Raw genomic sequence first — 19,387 nt, 5'->3', positions numbered from 1 at the left:
CCCGTCCGTCCCAGGCCGCAGTCCCCGCCAGGACCGGGACCCGCGCGCCTCCCGCCAGGCCCGAACCCGCGCCCCTCCTCACTCACCCCTCTCCCGGGAGGTCGCTCGTTCCTCTCGGGTGTCCGGTTTCTTCCTCTTCCGGAAAGGTGAACCCGCGGGAGCCGCCGCCGGCAGAGTCGTCCGCGGCGCTCACACTCGCGCTCGCTCGGTTCACCTGGTTCGCCCCTGCTGTTCCAGGCGCGCTGTTGAGCTCTTTGCTGGCGGACTCGGGAGGATGAAGGTGATCACGTGTGAAATCGCCTGGCACAACAAGGAGCCGGTGTACAGCCTGGACTTCCAGCATGCGGCGGCCTGGAAGAGCCACAGGCTGGCGTCCGCCGGCGTGGACACCGCCGTCAGGGTGAATGAGTGGGCAGGCGGGGGATCGGGGAAGTGCAGTGTGGCCCAAGGTTTCATTCCTTGAAACGGAACTGCAGCCAGCACCGCAGGTCGGTTTGCCCAGAATGCTAAATGCTCAGGCCCCGGGTAAATGCGGGGGTGCCGTGGAGATTGGCTTTCTTAATTAACATTCTCTACTTTGTTACAAGTGGGTTGCCAGTTACCTTAGAGTACTGAGAACTCTGGTGCCTGTGCTCCTGCACCTGTGAGCTACAGGATGGGGAATCCCAAGTTGGAGATTATCCTCGGCCACAGTGAGTCTGAGGCCAGCCTGGGCTAGGTGAGACCTTGTCTCAAAAATACTGAGAATACTCCCTGTGCTGCGCCCATTTGCTCTAGAAAGAGCTGGAAGGGAAGATCTCAGGTCCTGGGACTGCTGGCATACAATTTTGCTAACAATTCCTTCAATTTGCAACGTTTCAAGAAGAAAAATTGCATTTCCTACCAGAAAGCGGATAGCTGTCTAATGAGAGAGAGATAGGTGGTGGCTTCTGTCTTTCTCTAGTGAATATATTTTGCTGTCAACAGATCTGGAAGGTGGAGAAGGGGCCGGACGGGAAAGCCGTTGTGGAATTCCTCTCCAATCTTGCTCGGCACACCAGAGCTGTCAATGTTGTGCGTTTTTCTCCATCTGGGGAGATCTTAGCATCTGGAGGTGATGGTGAGTGTTGTTCAGCAAGCTGACACTTAGGCATCTCCTGTCTGATAGTGAGGTTTGAGCTGCGGGTGACGTGGACAGCAACCACAGCACCTTGGAGACTGAAACAGGACGAATGAAAATTGAAGGGCCAGCTGGGATAAAATAGAAAATTCTATCAAGGAAAGAAAGTCAAATGAGATATGAGCTGGTGTGTCTTCCATTCGGGGTGTCATTGACACGCCTGTGTGCCTTTCATTTAGTTAACGTTTGTGGAGTGTACCAGTGTGAAGATGGAAGACAGCATTAAACTCAGAAGATATGTCTGAAAATCGCTCCCTTCTCCATTGTCCCCCGCAGGGTGGTTGGGTATGGTAGGAAAAGTTGGCACAGTTCTGTCACTGACCCTGGGATGGTGCTGCGCCTGTTTATGGTGATCGCGGTGGGCCCTGCACTTCTGTGTAATCTTCCCATAATTTGTGCCTGTTTGGGGTAGATTGATTTGTGTTGTCTGACTACTACAATGAGAAAAGAGAATACAGAGAAAGTCAGCTTTACACCATACATTACTAAATACTCTAGAGGACAGTACAAAGTAAAACAAATCGTAGTTTTTGTTTGGAAAAAGAGGAATGATTGAATTCTGTGTGATAATGCCAGAATATATGTGTGTGTGTGTACACGCATACAGTGTACACGCATACAGTGTTCGTGCATACAGTGTACACGCATACAGTGTTCGTGCATACAGTGTACACGCATACAGTGTACACGCATACAGTGTACATGATACAGAGTACATGCATACAGTGTACATACATGTGCACATTTACAGGAAGGTAGAACAGCGTTGAGGAGGCTGCAGGCTGGCTCCTGTGAAGTGGCCCTGGATGGTTTCCCTTTTACAAAGTCCCTTAGCCTTGAAGACCAAAACCTCGCTCTCGTCACCTCATGGAGCGTGTTGATCTTTGTAGGCCCATTTCCAGCAGGCTCCATGATGAGCCTGTGCAGCTAGGACTCCAGGTGGCTTCCAGTGAGCTATTTTAGTCTGTTTGCTCATTCACTCTCCTTCCTGGGCATGCCAGAAGGATCACATGGTGGGTTATGATGAGCATATAGTCGGCATGGGAGAAATTGTCAGGCTCAGACCATTGCTAGTGTCAAGCTGAGGTTTCTTACGTGTTTATAATGACCTGAGTGGGTGGCAGCAAAGAGTGGCTTGCTATGTCCAGGCCACCGAGTTTTAGTGTTTCATGTGGATTCTCCAGTCAGTCTTCCTAAGGGCCCTGTGAGGTAGGTACGTAACAAGATGAGGCTCCCACAGGCATGGTTTTCTCAGACCCTTCTCTTTCCTTCTGATCAGCTATCTGTGAGTTGTGTCTCTGGTTGCTTGATGCAGTCAGTACTTTGTATTTCGCTGGCCCAGAGAGCCCGTATGTATGATGACCCTACAGTGGGTCTATCAAGAATGGTTTCATTTTTGTTTTATTTCCTGAAGAAGGCAAATTTACTTGTCCTGTTCAAATTCTTTGTGTTTTTCTAGCCCAAATTCTTGTTCTTCTGTGATAGGGTCTCGTGTAGCCCAGGCTAGCTTTAAACTCACCATGTAGCCAAGGCTAGCCTTGAAAGTGTGATCCTCCTGGTATAGACTCCCCCAGGCTGGATTACAGGTCTATACCATCATGCAGTCTGTCCATATTCTTGGAAGTGATTGAGCTTCATGATTAGAGTGTCCATTGAGCAACATAAAACTTAGAAAACACCTGAAAACTCCAGAGGTGAAGGAGGGTGTGGGAAGGCCTTGTTCATGCGGTGTGATTCATCCACACCTGAAAACTCCAGAGGTGAAGGAGGGTGTGGGAAGGCCTTGTTCATGCGGTGTGATTCATCCCACAGATGCTGTCGTTCTCTTGTGGAGGATGAATGATAACAAGGAGCCAGAGCCGATCACCTTTCAGGACGAGGATGAGGCTCAGTTGAACAAGGAGAACTGGACTGTGATAAAAACCCTGAGGTAAGGGAGGAGGGACCGTTGGGACTGATTCTTTTTTTTTTAGATTAAAGATACTTTTTATAATTTGTGATTATTTATGTGTATGAGTCAGAGTGCATGCCATTGTGTGTTGGGGGTACCTGCAGAGGTCAGAAGAGGGTGTCAGATCCCTGGGAGCTGGAGGTACAGGAATACTGTGGTACTTACTGTTGGTGCTGAGAGCCAAGTTTGATCTCTCTGGAAGAGTGGCAAGTGTGCTTATGTTCCAGCTGGAGTGACTCTTCTTTACACCCCAGAACAATGTGGTGGCACACGCCGTTAGGCAGAGGCAGGCATATCCCTGAGTTCAAGGCCAGCCTGTCCTACAGAGTGAGTTTCAGGACAACCAACGCTACACAGAGAAACCCTGTCTTGGAAAACAAAACAAAAATGTTCATGTGCCCAACTTAAAGCTTTTGCCTACTTTATAAGATAATAAAGGGTAAAAACAAATAAAAATAGATTTTTCTTTCTAATATGAAATTTTCCTTGGTTAAAAAGAAAAAAAAAAAAAGAATCATTTTTGAGTCAGGCAGCCCTAGCTGTGTAGTAGCCCAGGCTAGCCTTGAATTCCATCCTTTTGCCCCCAAGTTCCTGGTGCTGAGATTATCCATGTGGGCTTGTGAGGCCCTTTGACTTATTTAAGATACAGGTAACCTTGGAAACACTGTTTATAGCTAGGGCCCACACAGGGTTTCTACTGTCTCATTTGAATGCACGGCCCCAGACTGAACTCTTTGACAGCTTTTCTCTTTTGCTGTAATAACGTTATTTCTTCTGCCTGTGGGCTCTAGGGGCCACTTAGAAGATGTGTGCGATATTTGCTGGGCAAATGATGGGACTCTGATGGCCTCTGCCTCTGTGGATAACACAGTTATCATATGGGATGCCAGCAAAGGTGAGCGGAGAATCTGTCAGAATTAGGCATGTGTGCATGTATGCGTGTATGTGCACACACATGCAGCATCTCGGAGTCCAAACTAGGTTGCCGGGTCCCCTGGAGCTCCAGTTACAGGGAACTAACTGTAAGGCTCCCAGGCTGGGTACTGGGAGCCACCAAACCTGGGTCTTGTGCAAGAGCAGTAAGTGCTGGGACCTGCCAAGCTTCAGACCAAATGGTCTGTCTACTTTTGCTACGGTGAGGAGGAGAGAAATGTCAGGTAGGGACGGACGCTGTGTGGGGAGCGATTTTAGTAGAACCTGGAATTAAGGCCTTATCGAAGCTCTCCATCATCTAATTGTGTCAACCTCAGTGACGCGTCCCTCTCCTGCCTCCTCCTGTTCACCAAAGCCACTACTGGAGAGCCCCTCCTTCCCCAGAACACTCAGGTCCCAGAGTCCTCAGTTTCTGGTGTGTTACTCCCTTTCTTGGTTCCTGTTCTATTTTCTCTGATAAGACACCATGACCAAGGCAACTTAGGAAAGAAAGTGTTTCATTTGGTACTCATGATTTCGGCGGGTTAGAGTCCATGCCTGTCGTGGTGGGGAGTAGGGCGGGAGGCATGGCCCTGGAACCACACTGGAGCACTGGAGAGCTTCCATCTTACTGTACAACCATGAAACAGACGGGGAGAGCCAGCTAACTGGAAATGGCATAGGCTTTTAAAACCCAGAATCTACCCCCAGTGACATCCCTTTTCCAGCAAGGCCACACCTCCTAATCCTTCCCAAACAGTGTCACCAACTGGGGGCCAAACATTCAAATACATATAAGCTAGGGGGCCATTCTCATCCTCTGGCCTGTTGTTTTCTGTCTAGCTTGCCTCCCAGGGTGATCTTAAATCATCAGTCTGTCCCTTTGGACCCTTCCATTCCTTTGGAGACAAACCCCAGCCTGAATCCCTGTTGCATTCCACCTTTAAATTTCCCAGCCCTGGCCTCGAGCCCGTTGCTTAAACCTGTGCACTCGCCAGGCGCGTCCTCATGCTCCTCCTAGCTTTACTTGAGATCCACACAGGCCCCCTTGAGCGCTCCTCTCAGTCCTCAGCTGCCTTAATCCCAGCCTACTTCCTGGAAAGGCTTTCAAGGAGAGAGATGCTCTCCAGTGGAGTAAGGAGGACAGCACATTAGAATCAGGCTGACGCAGCCTGGTGGCGGTAATATGCATCCCCTGGGGCTGCCTTGGACCATCACCAAGATGCCACCATGAACGTCCTTCAAAGCCAGTCGTGGCAATGTGCCCCTTCAATCCCAGCACTTGGGAGGCAGAGGCAGGCCGATCTCTGTGAGTTTGAGGCCAGCCTGGCTTATGAGTTCCAGGACGATCACACAGAGAAACTGTCTGGGGCAGGTGAAGCATGTCCCCCGTGCCGTGTGGGTCACGGGCACTGGATTAGCAGTGTTGGCGGGTGGTGGCTGTGGGAAATTTGGTGGCAGCGGCATGGCTGAGAGGAGGGGAAGGAAGTGAAAGGTGGGAAATGAAGGGTAGACCACTTTTTGGAGGAGGTTTTCTCTCCCACCCCTCTCAGGGATTAGACCCACAACCTTGGGCTTGCTTTTTTATTTGCTTTCAAATAGTTAAAGCCTTTGAATGGTAACTTGAATTATTAAATGTTGCATAATTTGAGTGATGTAGACTAGTCTGAGTGGACTGAATTTGGGGGCCAGTCTGTAGTTAAAGCTTGGTAACGGTTTTCCTTTAGTCCAGGAGAGCTCTGTGCGGCCAGCTTTAGCCACTGAATACCCATATTAGCCTCTCCAGCTCCAGCCTCCTCCTCCCTTCTGTGTCTGTGACCTAAGCAGTGACTCTCTCTGTCCTATTTTCTAAACTTCAGATTATTGGTTTGAATTTTTTGAGACAGGGTCTCAGGTAGCCTGGGGTGTCTTGAAACTCTTTGTAAACCAAGGCTAGTCCTGGACCCTGGGTGCCCCCTGCCTCCTCCCAAGTAGTCACAGGTGTGCCCTGGACCCTGGGTGCACACTGCCCACTCCCAAGTAGTCACAGGTATGCACCGCCACATTTGGCTTCAGCTTTCTCTCTGGAACCCAGAACCTTTCCCAGCTCTGGATCTTCCTGGCTTGTTCCTCACCCACAAAGCTCTCTAACTGTACTGTGGCTCCTTCTCCTCGTTTTGTCCCTGACTCCTGTCTTCTCTGCCGAAGTTCCCAGTTACCGCCACCACTCAGCTGTGGCAGGGTGGGGGGATTCTCTCATCCCGTCCCCCCATCTTTACCCAACCCAGAGAACTCAACTCGGGTCTCTGACTGTTCACACCTACCTCCTCTGACCCACAGAGCCTTACACTTGCTGTAAACACCTGAGGGTTGTGATCTGAGGGCAGGGCTGTGTGGAGTGATCTTTGGGTCTTTTGAGTCTGACACAGAATTTGGAACACAGCCTCTCTGGGGCTGGCTGCGGAATGGTGGGTCGGAATGAGGCGATATTGTGGAAGTCTTAGTTCATTCAGTGTGCTTCTCAGGTGTCTTGATAACGCTTCTGTGTGCTTCTTGGTAGGACAGAAAATTTCCATTTTCAACGAGCATAAAAGCTACGTACAAGGAGTTACCTGGGACCCTTTGGGTCAATATATTGCGACCCTGAGTTGCGACAGGTATGTAAGTAACAGGGCAATTTCTGCATATATCTTATCACGACTTCACTGAGGGCATTGACAGTCCAGTTTTGGCTCTTTGGCTCTTGTTTTGCTTATTCCAGCAATAAGACAGGAATTAGAGACCAACTAGGCCAGGCACCTTACATAGCGCTGACACCAGTGAATCACTATGGATGTAGAAAGAGCTTGTGTGTTTCCCTGCATGTGTACCCAGGCACCCTGTGTGTGCTTGGTGCTCTTGGAGGCCAGAAGAGGGCACTAACAGTGCGAGCTGTCAGTGCTGGGAACAAATGGAGTCCTCTACAAGAGCAATGCATGCACCTAGTCACTGAGCCATCTCTCTACCCCATCAGAAAGAGCTTTTTAGCATCAAACAAACCGAGTCACACTGGATTTCAAGGAGACAAACTTAATAAAGGTAGTGGGTGGACTGAGATGTTTATTTCACATTGTTGTTTTCAGTGCTGGGGATCAAACACAGAACTTTTGGTGCTAGACCAGCACCCCACACTTCACAGTTTACTGCTGTAGTGGCTTTTATATAATTTTTTTGGTTTATTTATTTTATGTGTGTGAATGTTCGGCTGCATGTATGTATATGTACCACATGCATGCCCACAGGAAGTCAGAAAACAGTTGTCAAATCCTCTGAAACTGGAGTTACAGATGGTTGTGAGCCACCATGTGGGTGCTGGGAATTGAATCTGGACACTCTGAAAGAGCAGCCAGTGCTCTTAACCACTGGGCCCTCTCTCCAGCCCCAAGTTGGCTCTTTTTTTTGTTGTTTTTTTTGTTTGTTTGTTTTTTCAAGACAGGGTGTCTCTGTATTGTTTTGGAGGCTGTCCTGGAACTCGATTGGTAGACCAGGCTGGCTTCCAACTTACAGAGATCCACCTGTCTCTACCTCCGGAGTGCTGGGATTAAAGGTGTGGGCCACCAACCCTTTGTTGGTTCTTTGAAACAATGTTTCATGTAGCCTAGGCTGGCCTCAAACTTTCCATGTAGCCAGGGCTGTCTTTGAACTTCACATCCTCTGGCCTCTACCTCCGGGGTGCTAGGACTTCTGCTAGATCCAGCACGCTGGGTTTTGTGTTGCTGGGGACAGAACACAGGCTCCAGGCATGGTGGGTTAACATTCGGGCAATTGAGCTACATCTGCAGTCCTCAACTGCTTTTAATTTAAAAACTGAACTCAATATGGCCCTGAAATAAGAGCAATATCTGCCGTGCACTTTCCGATGTCTCATTGAGGCACATGAGAAAGAACAGGTTGGTTAGTGGGAACACTGACTTGGGGGCAAGATTCCTTCATTGGCATTTCCATTCTTGCCCTCTTAGGGGACGAGGGGAGTACAGCCACGCCTTACTGATCCTCCTGCCCCAGCCTCCTAATGTCTTACTCTATAACCAAGGCTGGCTTTAAACTCATGGTGACTCTCCTGCCTCACCTTCCATGTGCTGGAATTGCAGGTGTGAGTTACTGTATGTGGCATTCCTTACACTAGAAAGCTCTGCAAGCAAGACTGTCCACACAAAACAAATCTCACGGTAGTCATATGTGTTGCTTTTGGGCCAAATATAATGGCTCAAAAATTAGAACTGCACCTTCCTCATGTGAGGAGCAGAATAATTTTATTCAGTGAGAAATAAGGTAGGGAAATGAAGTGAAAATAAGTCTGCATCACATTTCCCCATTGTGGCATACTTAGGTGCTTCCTGCTGAACTCCTCAGTGAAGTCTAGTGGTCCAAACAGTTCAGCTGAAGCCGCGTGGCATGCACAGATGGGCAGTAGGCTATTACTGTGTGAGATCTGGTTCCTGTGTCCAATGGAACTTAGACTTCTCTTTCTCCAGAGTGCTTCGGGTCTATAGCACCCAGAAGAAGCGTGTGGCTTTCAACATTTCAAAGATGCTATCTGGACCAGGGTCTGAAGGAGAGGTAGGAAGTACTTTTTATTATAATTTCATCTGTATGCGGGCACATGTCACAGTGTGCCACATTTGAAGGTCAGAAGTCGGTTCTCTCAGGCCACTGTGTGGATCCAGGGATGCATTTCAGGTCAACAGGCTTGGCAACAAGTGCTGTTTACCCCCTGAACCATTTCACCAGCCCAGTATAAAATATTTTGCCATTCCCTTTTAATGGTACTTTGAGGTCTGGAGACTCCTAACCCTTGCAAACACCTAATTTCACAAACCAGCTAATGAGGCTTCCTCCTTGACTGCCTTATTGGCTGACCAGGTCTTATAAATTATTTAATTTTGTCTTCCTGGGTAATTATTCCTGATGGGTGTGCTTTGGTTCTCAACATGCCAGTTCTAAGCGATTAGCCTTTATGAAGAGTGAATGACTTCAAGCTCTGTCTACACAGGCAAGAAGTTTCCGGATGTTTCACGATGACAGCATGAAGTCATTCTTCCGTAGACTCAGTTTTACACCAGATGGATCTTTGCTTCTCACTCCAGGTGTGTGTGACAAAGAGGTGTGTTAGCAACACGGGATGTCTGTATTCTCATTTGTGACACTTTTCAGCTCTGACAAGTGTGAGCAGAGCAGTGTTGCCTTGTCTGCACCCTGGAACATCAGACACAGTTGGGGAACTTGAGACGCAATCATCTTGGCCCTTGGATGATGTGATGGTTTTGATGTTCACTAAAGTTTGGGAGTGGAAAGGCTTGGAGCGGTATTTCTTCTAAGATGAATTTTACTTAGAAGAGTCTTAGTACTTAAACGTTCGCACGCATCTGTCCTAATTTTGGTTTGTTTATTCACTCACCCCAGGCAGACCTGGAATTCACTAGGTATCTGGGGATGACTTACAACTCCACCTTGCGTTCTCCACCCCCAGGTGCTGCACTAATACACCTGCTTTAAACAGTGCTGGTACTTGAAACCAGGACCTCAAGGATTCTACCAACTGAGCTACATCTCTAGCCCAGAGCTTGTTTTGTTTTTCTCTGTGTCATGCATGGTCTTGTGTAGCTCTGGTTAGCCCTGGACTTGTTAGGTAGCTGAGAATGATCTTGAATTTCTGATCCTCCCCTCTCTGATTTCCGATTGCTGGGGTTACAGGCGTGTTCTGCCAGGCCTGGCTCTGAATGTTTCACTTTCATATGGTAAAGGTGTAGCAGGCTGTGTCAGTGGACACATGATGAGGTGGCGTCTGGTGCTTTTGATACAATGTATGCTGTCTTCTCCATTGGCAAGAAAACAAAACACTAAAGAAGAGAGCCCTAAAGAACTGGATGTAGCTCATTGGTCAAGTGCCTGCCTAACGTGTGAGGCTCTGAGATCAACCCTTGGCACCATAAATAAATAGAGTAATGAAGGAAGGTTATAGATTGTATCCAAGAACAGGTTCTGATGCCCAGGAACAGCAAATGCAGAATTGAGCTGTCCTGACATTTAGATGTTGCTGTTGTCTTCAGACTGGAAAAAGTAACAGTTGCCATTACTGCTGGGCAGGACCTGGGTCCTAGGAATGCAGCTTGTTAGTGTGTTTCGAATGCAGCCTGCTAACAGTTAAGGACATCCAATCCCTGTGTCTCACTTCTGAGACAGTTCCTTAGCAAGGAAATGCGTAGGAATTTCTAGGCGTGTGTGTCAGGCCACATGGGGTGGCACTTGGCTGCAGTTCAACACTTGGTGTTGGGAGGCGGAGGTGGGAGAACCAGGAGTTCAAGCTCATCATCCTTGGCTGTATAGTGAGTTCGAGACCACCCTGGGAGGCATGAGATCCTATCTCAAACAAACATCTCAAAACCAAGCAAATAAAAGCAACCAACCTTCCCCTCCAAACCAAAAAAACCTAACGCCCCCAAATCAGTACCTCTCAACAGAGGAGAGTAGTTTTCTACTAGTAAATATTGTGGCACAACCACAAAAGGCTTTAGTGCCTGTGCTGACTTAGGAGCTGTTGACAGGGCAAGTGTAAGTCTCTGTATCTTATGGCAAACACACTGGAAAGACCACCCGTGGAAGTGTGTGTGCCTGAGCTGTGATGAACGATTACATGCACCCAGGGGACAGGACCGGCATTGGTCTGTCACAGTAAGGTAGTGGCGAGAGGTGGGCAGGGAGGAACGTCCTCCCTTGTAGTTCTAGCATGGCTGGTTACATGCTAGATGGCATGCATGTGTGTTTTATACCATGTGACAGTCAGGTTCTGCAGGAGGCTGCAGGTCGCAGCATGGGCTGGGTCTCTGAACAACCCCAGGGCGGGTTTGAGAGGCGGACAGCTAAGATGTGAATTCTGGGAACAGACCTGAAGGCTCTCAGGCAGAACTGGCAGCAGGGTCCGGCCACAGGGCTCCGTCAGCTGCATCTGCCTCTGCTCTCAAGCACAGGGTTTCACCAGTCAACTCTCCTGGCTCTACATTTTTCCTGCCCTGGCTTCAAGGGGCCGGGGGGCCCCCAGGGGAGGTGGCAGGCAGGTGGACCTGGAGCAGAGTGGGACCAGACAACGGGGACATTTGTGTTTGTTTCTGTCACAGAAGCATTGTCAGTTTACCACGTGAGGGGGAGAATATTTGGAAGCCAGACTGGACGGCTTGAGGTCTTTTGCTGGGAAACAGTATAACCAGGTCTCTTTCCTCCCTCCCCCTGCTCCCCAGCTGGATGTGTGGAATCTGGTGAAAATGTGACAAACACAACGTATGTGTTCTCCAGAAAACACCTGAAAAGGTATGCAGCTGAAGAAGTGTCTCGAAGTGTCTCAGTTTTGCCCTGGCCGAGCCTCAGGGCCTGTTGCTAACCTGTGGTCCACCTTGCAGGCCGATTGCCCACCTACCGTGTCCCGGGAAAGCAACCCTGGCTGTCCGCTGCTGTCCCGTCTACTTTGAGTTGAGGCCAGTGCCAGAAACAGGTATCATCAGAACCACAGCGTGTGGGGTGTGTATGCTTTCTCTCTGGAGTAGGGACTTGGTGGCTGTCTTGTGGAGAAAGCTGTGCGGATTTGGCTCCGATTTATTTATTTATTTATTTATTTATTTTGGCTTTTCGAGACAGGGTTTTTCTGTGGCTTTGGAGGCTGTCCTGGAACTCACTCTTTAGACCAGGCTGGCCTTGAACTCACAGAGATCCGCCTGCCTCTGCTTCCCGAGTGCTGGAACCAAAGGTGTGTATCACCATTGCCCGGCTAATTTTGTTCATTTTACATGTAGAAATGATGTCTTTCTGGGGCATCCTATGATGTTTCAGTGTGCCTGTAATGAAATGTTTAAATCAGGGTGTGTCTTGTATCTTCATCATTTACGTTTGCTGTGAAGACGTCAAGAGTCCGTCCCATAGCCTTTTGGACACAGGCATATTCCTTCCTAGTGTCCTGTGACGCACAGCGTGCCTTTCTTCTCATTGTCCAGAATGTGCTTTATCATCTACAGCAACGCTAAGAATACTTGCCGGTAGTGGTGGCGCACGCCTTTAATCCTAGCACTCGGGAGGCAGAGGCAGGCGGATCTCTGTGAGTTTGAGGCCAGCCTGGTCTACAGAGTGAGTTCCAGGGCAGGCTCCAAAGTCACAGAGAAACCCGGTCTCAAAAAAACAACAACAAAAAGAATACATTAGTACTAACTAGTTTCATTTTGTTTTTCCACTAGGCTTTTTGTTATTTGGCTTTTTGAGGCAGGGTCTTAGGGTCCTGGGGATCGAACTCACATTGGCAGGCTCGGTAGCAGTTGCCTTTACACCTGATCCATCTCGCCAGCCCAGGAACTAAATTCTCTGTACAGCTTATAGTAAACCAGCTTTCAGTGACACGGTATATATTCTTCCAAATCTGGGGGGGGGACTGGTTCTCTCCCCTGGGAACTCAGTTTCTGTGGCTTCAGCCAGCTTGTCCTCTCCCTACAGAGAGAGCATCAGAGGAGCCCAGCCCCGAGCTGGTGAGCCTGCCCTACCGTATGGTGTTTGCCGTGGCCTCCGAAGACTCTGTGGTGCTGTATGACACACAGCAGCCTTTCCCATTTGGCTATGTGTCTAACATCCATTACCATACCCTGAGTGACATCTCCTGGTGAGTAGCTAAAAGGCACAGGATACGGAGGAGGTAGTGGCCTCTGTTTTACTAGACGGACCTCTGAGCCAGGGAATGTAGGGGAAGCTGTAGCCACGCCTTCTTAGGGGCTGGCTACAGGAGTACCTGAGCAGGCTGGTGAGGGCGTGATCAGAGTGAGTAGGGGGACTGTGTTTCGGTTTCGGTTTCTCTCTCTTTGTTTCTTGCTGTACAGACTACCACCGGCTGGCTGGTTCGCTCTGTAAGTAAGGCTTTTCCCTATTAAATACCCTTATATTTCTACCTGACTCCTTTTTGATGACAAATATAGGAGAATTCCAAAGATTCTTCTATATGTCCAGCATCTAGCTGTTCCTGTACTAACTTTTTTAAAGCCTCTAGCTTCTCAGAGGTCATAGGCCATTGTCCTACCCAAACTGGTTCATCTGTAAGCCACTTCAATGGCAGGGCCTTTGGATCCTCTGAAGGTCCATCATTTGTACCTAGTTTCTGTACAGCATGGATGGTTGGTAACCATTTTCCATAGCGTCTTACCAGATCTTTTCTACTATCTAAAGATTGTACATAATTTGTATCTGACACTGGAGGAATATTAATCTGAGTATTCCATTGCTGTAAGAGATCACGACCCCAGAGATTTATAGCTATATCTGTCACGTATGGTTTCAGTATCCCTTTCTGTCCTTCCGGTCCAATGTAGACCACTGAGTTAACACTCTGTCGAACTCTAGATAGAGTTCCAATTCCTAAAAATTGTACATTTGCCTCTCTAAGAGGCCATTTCTGAGGCCAAGACTTTTGAGTAATAATAGTTACATCCGCCCCAGTGTCCACTAAGCCAGAAATAACTTTATTATTAATTTTCACTTTTAACTGAGGCCTTTTATCATTAATAGAAGCTTGCCAAAATATGCGTTTCTCATTTTGTCCATTCACACTTGATTCTTTATCACTATTCAAACTATCATCTAGAGCAATATCTTTTTTCACAATAGGCAAAGAACTATCTATTGTTCCTGTGAGAGATTGTCTTCCACTGCTATTGGGAATGACCTGACCTTTCTCGATGTGGGGGCCTTCTTGAGGCCCCCCTCGGGGTTTCCCGACCTTAAGGGGTTTCCTTGCATGTCCCTGGTCTATCTACATTCATTGGTCCAGTGTCTGCCCTTACCACATCTTCTACACAATCCAGAAGGCAGTGGCCTTCCGTATGAGGCATTGTTAGAATTCATTTGTCTACAATTTCTCTTAGTATGTCCCATTTTACCACAGTTGAAACATCTAGGTTCATCTGACACCAGATATGGTAGAAAATTACCAATACAAAGTCAGGTAGAAATATAAGGGTATTTAATAGGGAAAAGCCTTACTTAAAGAGCAAACCAGCCAGCCGGTGGTAGTCTGTACAACAAAAAACAAAGAGAGAGAAACCAAAACCAAAACACAGTCCCCCTACTCACTCTGACCACGCCCTCACCAGCCTGCTCAGGTACTCCTGTAGCCAGCCCCTAAGAAGGCGTGGCTACAGCTTCCCCTACAAGGGAATGTTGTCTCCACACTAAATCTCCAATTTGAAGGAACTTCTATTAAAATGGGAGCCATTTTTGTTACTGGTGTGTGTGTGTGTGTGTGTGTGTGTGTGTGTGTGTGCGCGCGTTTGTGTGCATACATGTGCCATGGCATGCGTGTGAACATCAGAGGGAAACTTGCAAGAGTCTGTTCTCTCCTTCTACATGGGTTCTAGGGATCTGAACTCAGATCATCTGGCTTGTACACACTCTGACTTGACGAGCTGCCTCTCTGCCCAGAAATGAGTTCTGGCACCATGCACACAGCCCTGTGGAGTCAGTCAAATTCTAGTAAGCTGAGGTGAAGCCCTGGGGACTTGTTGGTCAAAGAACTCACTGCCAGTATCACTGACACTGCCATTATTCTGACGCCCCAGGTCCCTGCAGACTCCATTGCCTTGGGCTGTCCCTGTACTCTAGCAAGGCTGGTCCCTCACCCTTGTTTCTTGCCCCTCCTGCCAGCACCATGTAGCTTAGGGCGGCCTCAACTCTGCTCTGTGCTGGAGGACAACCTTGAACCCTGATGCCCCAGCTGCCTCTTTCCGTGTGCTGGGATGAGAGGTGTCTGTCCACAAGCCCACTTCATGCTTGATACTGAACCCAGGGCCTCGAGCACACTCACAAGAACTCTACCAACTGAACTATCTCTGTAGGGCCTTTGCTTTTCTCTAAATTTCTTTATATAATTTTTTTTTTATTTAGTATGGTGGGGGGGTTGGTATGTGCCCTGGCTCACATGGAGGTCAGAGGACATCTTTGTAGACTCCTGCTGCCTGGCATAGCTCCCAGGAGTTGGGCTATGTCCTCGCCTTTACTGACTGAGCCGTCTCACTGGCCCTAACTGTGTTCTTTATGTTGGGAAAAGACAAGATCACTTCACGTTTATGCAGGTGAAGTTGATAGGGCACGTAGATCCAGGTCGCTTTGGAGACTGAGATGGGCTTGGGAAAGAACACTACATGCCTGAAGAGCTTGTTCAAACCGTCTGTTGTGCCGTTGACCTGACTGTTGCCTTCAAACAAACACAGCTTGTGATTGGCTCCAGCTACTTGGTCATGGAAGCGTGAGTGTGATTTGTAGACATCAGTAACTGACTTCTTTCTTGTTCTGGGAACACAGGTCCAGTGACGGAACCTTCCTGGGCATCTCCTCCACGGATGGTTATTGCTCCTTTGTGACCTTTGAGAAGGGTGAACTTGGCATACCTCTGAAAGAGAAGCCGGTTTTGAACATAAGAACCCCTGATACAGCAAAGAAAACCAAGAGCCAGACACACCAGGGGTCTTCGCCAGGACCCAGATCCGCCGAAGGAACCCCCACCTGCAGACTTCAAGACCCCAGCAGTCCCAGCACCACCCCCTCACCAACAACACAGTCTCCAGCTCCATCTGCCATTAAGGACAGTCCCTCAGCCACCCCTGCTGGCAAAAGCCCCTTGCCACGGCCTCCTGAGGAGAAGACCCTGCAGCCTGCTAGTCAAAACACAAAAGCTCCCCAACCCCAGAGGGTGACACTCAACACGCTACAGTTCTGGGGCAAGACACCCCCCCGGTAAGAGCATTTGACAAAACAAGAAAAGTGTGGTTGTGAAATGAGCTCCTCCCAACATAGCAAATACTGAAGGTGCCACCCCACCCCCTTCCAGATCTGTATTTCCTACCCAAGGGTAAAGCCTAGCTTCTGCCTTTGGTGTCCCCCGTGATGTGTGCTGAGCGGCCCCCTCCACCCGTGATGTGTGCTGGGTGGCCCCCTCCACCCGTGATGTGTGCTGGGTGGCCCCCTCCACCCGTGATGTGTGCTGGGTGGCCCCCTCCACCCGTGATGTGTGCTGGGTGGTCCACCCGTGATGTGTGCTGGGTGGTCCCCTCCACCCGTGATGTGTGCTGGGTGGTCCCCTCCACCCGTGATGTGTGCTGGGTGGTCCCCTCCACCCGTGATGTGTTCTGGGTGGTCTCCTCCACCCGTGATGTGTTCTGGGTGGTCCCCTCCACCCGTGATGTGTTCTGGGTGGTCTCCTCCACCCGTGATGTGTTCTGGGTGGTCCCCTCCACCCGTGATGTGTGCTGGGTGGCCCCCTCCACCCGTGATGTGTGCTGGGTGGTCCCTCCACCCGTGATGTGTGCTGGGTGGCCCCCTCCACCCGTGATGTGTGCTGGGTGGCTTGCTGTTCGGTCCTGGATCTTTTCCTCTAAGTCTGGTGTGCCTTGTCTCCTGACTCTGCTATTGTGTTTCTGAGCACGCTCTGCCCTTTGAGGTCTCTGTGCCTGCTTCCTGGGGAAGCCTTGCATACTTGCTCCAACTAGAATCTTGTTGAAACCCATTTGAATGTGTCCTCTGTCGTCTTGGCCCTGTGACCTCTGACCCCGGTAGTGTTCTCTGGCAGGGTTTGTTTCCTCTTAGGTTATAAGAAGGAACCAGTGTCCCCGTATTCCCCTCAAGGGCACCCTCAGTGACCTGACCTCCCTCCTATAACACCACAGCCCAGGGACCTTCTGCATGGGCCTTTCAGTAGGCTCTCCACACCATTGCAGGCACTTTCCTTTGTAAACATTGAGTCTTATATTTATTTATTTCAAATGGAAACAGGGTCTCATGGAGCCCAAGCTAATCTGGAACTTTCCTCAGTCCTCCCGTCCTGTCCTCCTGAGAGCTAGGGTCATCTAGTTTATGTACTGCTGGGGACTGACCCCAGGGCTGAGTCCATGCTAGGCAAGTACCCTGCCAAGTGAACTGTATCCCCAGCCCCTTATTTCATTTTGATTAGTACATTATAACCATACGTTCCCATGAGACACATGTTTTGTTTTTTTTCCAGACAGGGTTTATCTGTGCAGCTCTGGCTGTCCTAGAACTCACTCTATAGACCAATCTAGCCTTGAACTCACAGAGATCCGCCTGCCTCTGCCTCCCGAGTGCTGGGATTAAAGGCGTGTGCCCCCGCACCCAGCACATTATGGTATTTTGGTATGCATGTCCATTGTGTATGGGTCAGGTCGGGTCATTTAGCATTTCCATCCATAAGCGTATTCTCTCACACACTTCCCTGCTGCTAACCGTGTTACTCTGCTGTGCACCCAGGCACCTCAGCCTACTCCTTGTCTAGCAGTGACACTGGGCCACTTGCTGACCTTCTCTCGTCCCTCCTCTTACTCCAACCCCCATAATAGTTACAGTCTATACCAGAGCAATCCAGGGATGGCACCCACCTGCAGGCACTTGGGAGACTGAGACAGAAGGACCCTGAGTTTGGGGTACCCTGGACCACATGATAAGTTCCAGACCAGCTTGAGTTCATATAAGACCCTGTCTCAGTCCCCCATTCCCACCCCTCAAGAACAATCCATGAGGAGAGCAATCCCTCATCTGGGGGAGACCTGTGCTTGCACTCAGCATGTTCTCCGGGCTCCAATTCAAGGGTTCCCTCTTTTGTGGCTGAGTAGCACTGCTGTATGCAGATCTTCCTGAGCTGCTTGGCTGTGGGGCACTGATGGGCTGGGGCCTCCCAGGGCTGCCCTGGCCACAGCTGTCTGCTAGCATGCCTTCATGCCAGCATCTCCTACTGCAAGCAGCTGCTGTCTGCATCCTTCTGCTCTACCTGTCTCCCTTTCTTCCTGTCCTCTGTAGGCTCAGTGAGGTATGGGCTGATAAGATGGATTCCCCCCTCCTTGCCTCCCAGTCTCCTGCTGTGAATTCATAATACAATTTAAATACAATGTTTGGCTCTTTTAAAATCTGTTTTCTATAGAATAAGAATGCACTTTTAAAAACACGTGTGTGTTCGTGTGCACATGTATACACATACTTGTGCATGTGACTTTGGAGGCTAGAAAAGGACGTCAGGTCACCTAGACACCCTGACAATACTGGGAACTTGGGTCCTCTGGCAGGGCAGCAAAGACTCCTAATGGCTAAACCATCCCCCCAGTACCACACATGGTGGATTTTCCCTCCTCTCTTTGGTGTTTTGAAGCAGGGTCTCACCATGTAGCTCTGACTGACCTGGCACTCGCTCTGGAGACCAGGCTGGCCTCGAACTCACAGAGATCCGCCTACCTCGCTTCCCAAGTGCTGGGATTAAAGGCATGTGCCACCACCAGGCACAAGATGTGATTTTTAATATTCTGTGTCTTTTAAGTGTGGGAAGGCAATCTTCGAGATACTTTTGGTGTTTAAACTGCTTCTCTTGATTTCTCTTGAGCCATTAGCCAAGTTCTCTGCAGTTGTAACTTAAAAAAAGAAAACACTAGTTGTTGGGAAGCAAAACTCTGAATTTAAACATGGATCACGTGTGTTTTGGGTTCACATTCTGCAAGCTGTGCACCAGACTCCTAACCAACAGAGCTCAGTTTTTGAACCTTGGGTGACTGGTTATGGTGGCCATTAACTATGAACTGTGATGGCAGAGCCTCCCATGGGAACATTGTCCTCACTGGTCATGGCAGCACATCATGACATTTAAGGCCCTCTAGATATGCTCTTTGGGAAAACCTATGCATTTCCTTTGGTGGGTTTGAAACTGAGCTTCATACCTAAACAGTTCCTCTGACACTAAGGAGCAGTGTAACCCTTTTCCTTTTTTTAATCAAGGAGAATAAACTTAACGCCGTTAAAGGCAGACACTGCGCCAAGTCCCCTGCCCACCGGTGGAACCACCACCCCCTCCACAGAAGAGACGGAGCCAGGTAAGGGGACTTTTGCAGCTTTGGTGGATATTTCACAGATAGGATGCTTTTGTTCTTTTGGAAGTTAACACCTCCTAACTTTAGGTCAACTCTGAGAAGGCCAGTGTCTTATTGGGACCATCCTTTGGATATACAGGTGGCTGTTTGTCTTCCCAGGAGTGAAGTGTCCGTTGTATTGGACAGTAGCAACTCCTGGGGGGATGGCTCTCTCTGCTTCATGCCAGCTGATATCTGGGGCAGATGAGTGGTACTGTAGAGGGCTTAATAACATCTCTGATGCCACCTTTAAGAAAAAAAATTATGTGCACTGATGTCTTGCCTACATGTATGTCTGTGTAAATGTGCCAGATCCCCTGGAACTGGAGTTAAGACAATTGTGAGCTTCCGTATGGGTGCTGGGAACCTGGAAGAACAGCCAGTGCTCTTAACCGCTGAGCCATCTCTCCTGCCCCCACCTTATGC

General features: G+C 49.1%; 1 protein-coding gene across 3 annotated transcripts in view; it reads left to right on the top strand.

The window, feature by feature from the left end:
• Window positions 1-124: 124 nt before the first annotated feature.
• Window positions 125-19,387, top strand: part of Chaf1b (chromatin assembly factor 1 subunit B) — a 26,760-nt gene continuing 7,497 nt past the window's right edge. Inside the window, exons 1-12 of one of the 3 annotated variants that reach the window (XM_027415642.2) lie at window positions 125-400; window positions 967-1,099; window positions 2,972-3,089; window positions 3,902-4,005; window positions 6,562-6,658; window positions 8,516-8,600; window positions 9,034-9,127; window positions 11,276-11,345; window positions 11,435-11,526; window positions 12,513-12,675; window positions 15,363-15,794; window positions 18,831-18,925. In XM_027415642.2, coding sequence (XP_027271443.1) covers window positions 275-400; window positions 967-1,099; window positions 2,972-3,089; window positions 3,902-4,005; window positions 6,562-6,658; window positions 8,516-8,600; window positions 9,034-9,127; window positions 11,276-11,345; window positions 11,435-11,526; window positions 12,513-12,675; window positions 15,363-15,794; window positions 18,831-18,925 — 1,609 coding nt within the window. In that variant the 5' untranslated portion in view covers window positions 125-274. The remainder of the gene's footprint in view (window positions 401-966; window positions 1,100-2,971; window positions 3,090-3,901; window positions 4,006-6,561; window positions 6,659-8,515; window positions 8,601-9,033; window positions 9,128-11,275; window positions 11,346-11,434; window positions 11,527-12,512; window positions 12,676-15,362; window positions 15,795-18,830; window positions 18,926-19,387) is intronic. The other 2 variants (XM_035444293.1, XM_027415643.2) reach the window with 2 other exon arrangements.

The sequence above is a fragment of the Cricetulus griseus genome, chromosome 4 (genome assembly GCF_003668045.3).
Source record: "Cricetulus griseus strain 17A/GY chromosome 4, alternate assembly CriGri-PICRH-1.0, whole genome shotgun sequence".
NCBI classification, from domain to species: domain Eukaryota; kingdom Metazoa; phylum Chordata; class Mammalia; order Rodentia; family Cricetidae; genus Cricetulus; species Cricetulus griseus.
The sequence above is the reverse complement of the archived record's forward strand: the minus strand, read 5'-3'. Positions and strand labels throughout refer to the sequence as shown.